The sequence below is a fragment of the Etheostoma spectabile genome, chromosome 15 (genome assembly GCF_008692095.1).
Source record: "Etheostoma spectabile isolate EspeVRDwgs_2016 chromosome 15, UIUC_Espe_1.0, whole genome shotgun sequence".
In the NCBI taxonomy this organism is placed as follows: domain Eukaryota; kingdom Metazoa; phylum Chordata; class Actinopteri; order Perciformes; family Percidae; genus Etheostoma; species Etheostoma spectabile.
In genome coordinates this window covers 33,879,862-33,884,969 of record NC_045747.1, presented here as the reverse complement: position 1 = coordinate 33,884,969, position 5,108 = coordinate 33,879,862, and the positions used below count along the sequence as shown (strand labels likewise).

Here is a 5,108-nt window from a genome sequence, read left to right as displayed (position 1 = left end):
ACACACACACACACACACACAGGTGATAGTTACCGCAGCAACAATCTCAGTGGGGCTGACGTAGAGCACACTCAGAAGAGGCAGATGGTTGGTGGTCAGCTGGGTGACCCTGGATGGACAAAGGTCAGAAAGGTGACAGAAAATGATATAATGTCCATCCATACTTACAGGATCACATATAAAACATTAGGCGTGAAGAAAAGACAACAAAAAGAGACCTGGGTGTAAAACTTTAAAGGTTGTTAATGAAGTCCTGCATGGCCTGGTGAGTTTGCTGAAGAAGCTGATTTACGTTGGAAATGTAATTCAGTCTAGAGGCATCTGGTCATTGATCCCCTCAGACGTACAGTATGTCATTTTCCGCCGCTAGGGGTCTCCATGGGGATCCATAAGTGGAACGTAGTGAATATTATGCAAATATCGATCATACTGATTGAATTAGTGTCTTGGCGGATGTACTCACCCCTTCCCCTGGGTGGCATCCACCACGGTGATGCTGCTGTTGTGGGCCACACAGGCCAGCTGGTCTCCCCCAGGGGAGAAGGAGACACTGTGCACCCAGCCTCCACAGTCCTTATGCTCCATCAGTACCTCCCCAAAAGGCATTTTGGCCCCCCAGGCAGTGGGTCCGGGCTTGTCCTCGATGTCCTTAATGTAGGCTGAGAAAACCCTGACAAGCATTGAATTGATTTGTGTTATAGTTTGCCAGATTTGGAAACCAATCTTGGGTTGCCTATGTACTTTTGGACTTACTGAGTATGTATATTGCTATTGTTTTAAGACCCGGGTCCACCACAAGCTGGGGCCGGATCCTGGAGTGCTCTGACTCTCCCTATGGTTTTAACTATTTAAGCTCAGTTCAGTCTCACCCCAAACCACACCAATGGGCAAAAATGATGATAGAATAGAGATGGTGGGGATATATCCCTACCACTTTTCTAATTTTTTGAATTGAAATGAACTGCATATCTCCAGATATTCTCACTTGTACAGGGGGGGGCATCACGCCTAACACCTCTATTTTAGAGCCACAACAAAGAGCCAGTTGCCAATTCTACCCTGTCTCCAAAGGACCAGCCACCAAATCCCACAAAAAGACCAAAACCAACAATGTGTGTCTCAACACACATTATTATTTTATAAAAATAAGAAAGGATTTGGTAATTTCCCATAAAGCTGGAAACGCTAGTTATCCAGACGTTACTCAAACAGGAGGAAAAAGAGCAATTTGTTCTGTTGCAGAGTAAACCTAATTTGATGCTTTAGTGACAGGATGATGTGTGTAGGATTCATTCAAAATGAACTACAGTAAAATAATAAACATAAACAGTAAACATGATTAGCGCACTTAATCCGGTAGGCTACTCAGAGTTCAAGCTACAAGTGTGGTTCTTCAGGGATGTGTTTGTAGAACAAATGACAATGCATGTTACTAACTCAACTTCTTCCCTTGTCTTGTGCTCTCTCGCCCCTCCCTCTCTCTCCTCCTATCGCTTCCTGAAGGTGTTTCTGGCTCTGGAGCTGCGACAATTCTCCATGTCACTCTCTCTCCCCCCCCCCCCCCCCCCCCCCACCAGTCGAGGCAGATGCCCCCCACCCTGAGCCATGGTTCTACCTCTTAAAGGAAGTTTTTCCTTGCCTCTGTGGCCTAGCGCTTATCTTGGTGAATTGTTGGGTTTCTGTAAAGAAGATCCCAGATTACGGTGTAGACCTGCTCTTTATGGAAAGCGCAATGAGATAACTGCTGTTGTGATTTAGCGTTACATAAATAAAATTGAATTGAATGACACCAGTCTGCTTTTGCAGTTGTGGGAGTTGGGTCACCTGCAGTGGAAGTCTGCAGACCCAGCCGCCAGCAGGACGTTGTTTGGATGCCAATCCAGACTCAGGACTGTGGAGCAAATGGGTTTCTTGATGTGCTTGCTCAGCCACCTGAAAGGGAAGGAGAAGAAGAAGAAGACATACTTTAAATGACCTCCAAGGGGATATTACATTTTTACATTACACACATGCACACATGCACAAACAGGACCTATACATGCACAAATGGAGAGATGTCAGGGCCCAGGAGGTAATGTCCCTACAGTCCCTACGGACTGGGAATGGTAAAATCTTGCAAATGAATGGGCTTGGCAGATAGCATGGCAATTTTAATTTCTGGTAGGAGGTAAGGAGTCTAGGGAAGACAATTAGGACAACTGGTGAAACATTTGTTTGAGATCTGACTTCTTATTAAAGTCAGAATTCTGACTTTCATCTCAGAATTCTGAGATTAATGTCCCTAATTAACGTCCCCTTATGGCCCTAATCCTCCTCCGTAGGGAAAATGTGTTTTTTGTAGCCCTATTTGCAGTTTATGTCTTTCTGTATTTGCAGTACCTTTCTGTATGTGGTTATGTTTTTACTACTTGCAGTGGCTTTCTGTATGTTCCTGTAACTTCCTGCATGTTACCATTGTTGTCTGACTTTTTAATCTCTATGTCTGTTGACTAATTGACAGACATCACCATTCTCAGGTGACAACTATTGAGTCTCAATTGTCTCGGCCTTTAAAACCAATATCAAGTTAATTGTTACGAGCCATACAGGAAGGATTTGATCACGTATTGCTCACCAGTCGTTCTCCTTCTCGAAGTAGCAGACGGAGATGAGGCGAGCTCCGCTGCCCAGGGCGAACTTGTTCTCCAGGGGGGACCACTTCACACAGGTGGCGGCCCGGTTGATGCGCACCAGGACCAGGGTGGGCTTCCAGACGCCGTCCTTCAGAGTCCACACGTAGGCGTTGCGGTCGGAGGCACATGTCACAATGCGGTTGGACTCTGGGGCCCAGTCAATGCCTGAGGACCCAATCATGAAGCTCTGCTCAGGTGTCAAAGGATGGACGAACGATGCAATGATTTCTACTAGGAAACATATTCTACCTTTGATTTCAAATCATATATTTTCCTTGAGATGTCAAAAACACTTAACCATTAATTCAGACCTCCTTAAGCCTTGAGTTGTCTTTCCGTCAAACAAACCAAATCAAAGCTTTTAACAACTTTTTCGTAAGTTTTTGTCCCACTTTTGGCGCTTTTTTTGAACGTTTGTCACTTTTTTTTTGACGTTGTTAACACCACGTGACATATACACTAACTTATTAACTAGTTTTACAGTTATTTTTGGAATTTATGGTCAATAAACCTCATTTATAGGAAATTATACCTAATGTTTGAGTTAGAAAAGCAGAAATTAGGAATTATTGAGACTAAAATGAAAGGAATAAGATAAGATAAGATAAGATAATTTGTTTATTAGTCCCCAATGGGGAAATTACTGTACTGCACTCTGTGTACACACTTTTTGTTAGTACAATGTAGAATGGATGTTGATGGATAATCACAGATGTTGATGGATAATCACAGACTGGAACATGTCAACTTTTACTTAAAACTATTTCAAAAACACTTCCATTTGTTTTCAAATGCTATAAAATTGAATAAGACCCAAAATTAATGAAAGTAGAGATTTGTACTTGGCAAAGAGCGTTGGAATCAATCATGTTATTTTGGGGAATTAAAAAGAACATTGATATAGGACAACGGGTCAATTTGAGGGTAAAAACAGAAATGTGTGTACTAAATTGTAGATATTAATACCACTTTGTGTCAAAAGTATCATTACTAAGTGCTTTGTGGAACAATCTTTAACTGGGATTACCCAAACTCTGAGGAAATCATTCTACCATGATGTTTTAATCTGTTAAATAACGTTCTATTGAGGTTTTTTTTAACAGAACTATAATGTATTCATAAAATCCAGCACTTTACTGCTATTTAACAGTCACTGTTGGCTGATATGAGTACATATTATATTACAGTACCTGTGATTCGTCCACTGTGCTCAGTCAGCTCATGGATCTTAACCCATTCTTTGCCGTTCTTTTCATAGATGATCACCACGTTGTTGTTAGGACTCACTGCGATCTCTGTAAAGAAATATGCGTGCACAAATGTTAGGCATTGCAACCAAAAGTAATTAATATCATCGTATAGCTTCATCTGATAGATTTAGACTTCTCTTTATTGATCCTTTTGGGATGACTCCCGCGAGGAAATTGAATTTCCAGCATCTTACAGTATAGAAAATAACAATAACAAACTTTCAGCTATGGAAAGATTTTTAGCATGAATCAAACAAAATAAATAAAACAGTTAAAAGCAGTTTGTGTCCAGGTGTGTATGTATGTAGATTATTAATGGTGAGTTGGAATGGGAAATTCCCATGGCTGTTAGGTAAAGGTGCTTACTTACTGCCCGTCACCCCTACCAGGGTAGGGGCCCGCCACAACACCAACAACACAGCTCTCCAGAGTCCTCTGTCCTGGCCATTTTCTCTAACTGGTTCCAGGTGTAACCCACTTGGTGGTGTCAGCCTCAAGGTCGCTCGCCAGGTGTTCTTGGCCGACCTCTCTCCCGCTTGCCGTGTGGTTCCACCGCAACGCCTGCCTAGTGATGCTGTTGGTGGTTTTCGTAGGGATGCCCTATCCAGCCCCGTCTCCTCTTCCGATTTCTTCTTCGGCAGGGAGTTGGCCCGTCCTTTCCCGGAGGTTGGTATTACTGTGGGTCAGGCCATCGGATCTGGAGAATTCTTCTGAGCAGGTGTTGATGAAGGTCTGGACTTTCTGATGGTAGTCTTATTTATCCTCCAGGTCTCTGCCCCATACAGTAAGACTGACTTTACGTTGGAGTTGAATATTCGGATCTTGGTGGTCACTGACAGCTCTCTGGAGGTCCAGATGTTCTTGAGCTGGGCGAAGGCGGCTCTTGCTTTACCAATCCTTGCCTTAGGTAAAGGTGCAGGGTCAAATAATTAATAGGGTTTATCTTTTTAATCTACAGAGAAATGCCATGGCAATCTCGCCATTAGTTACCATGTTTGCGACGTTACGTGTGGAATTTCATGTAAAGAGGTCTAACAGATCCTCAGTTTCATTTGGTTCAATTGTTTACATATACATCTGCAATACCGTACTATAACTGTAATATGCAATCACTTTCCACTGCACTTCAATTCGGATAGCTTCTGCCCAAACTTTATTTGTACTACCTTTAAATCATTGTTATACT

At 42.6% G+C, this 5,108-nt stretch overlaps 1 protein-coding gene across 1 annotated transcript in view; it reads right to left on the bottom strand.

The window, feature by feature from the left end:
* The window catches only part of zgc:86896 (actin-related protein 2/3 complex subunit 1A-A), a gene marked incomplete at its 5' end in the record, with an annotated part of 15,806 nt that overhangs the window by 4,153 nt on the left and 6,545 nt on the right, over window positions 1-5,108 (bottom strand). Inside the window, 5 exon segments of the mRNA XM_032536895.1 lie at window positions 34-109; window positions 464-670; window positions 1,825-1,932; window positions 2,615-2,837; window positions 3,863-3,967. Of these exon segments, the coding sequence (XP_032392786.1) occupies window positions 34-109; window positions 464-670; window positions 1,825-1,932; window positions 2,615-2,837; window positions 3,863-3,967 (719 nt within the window).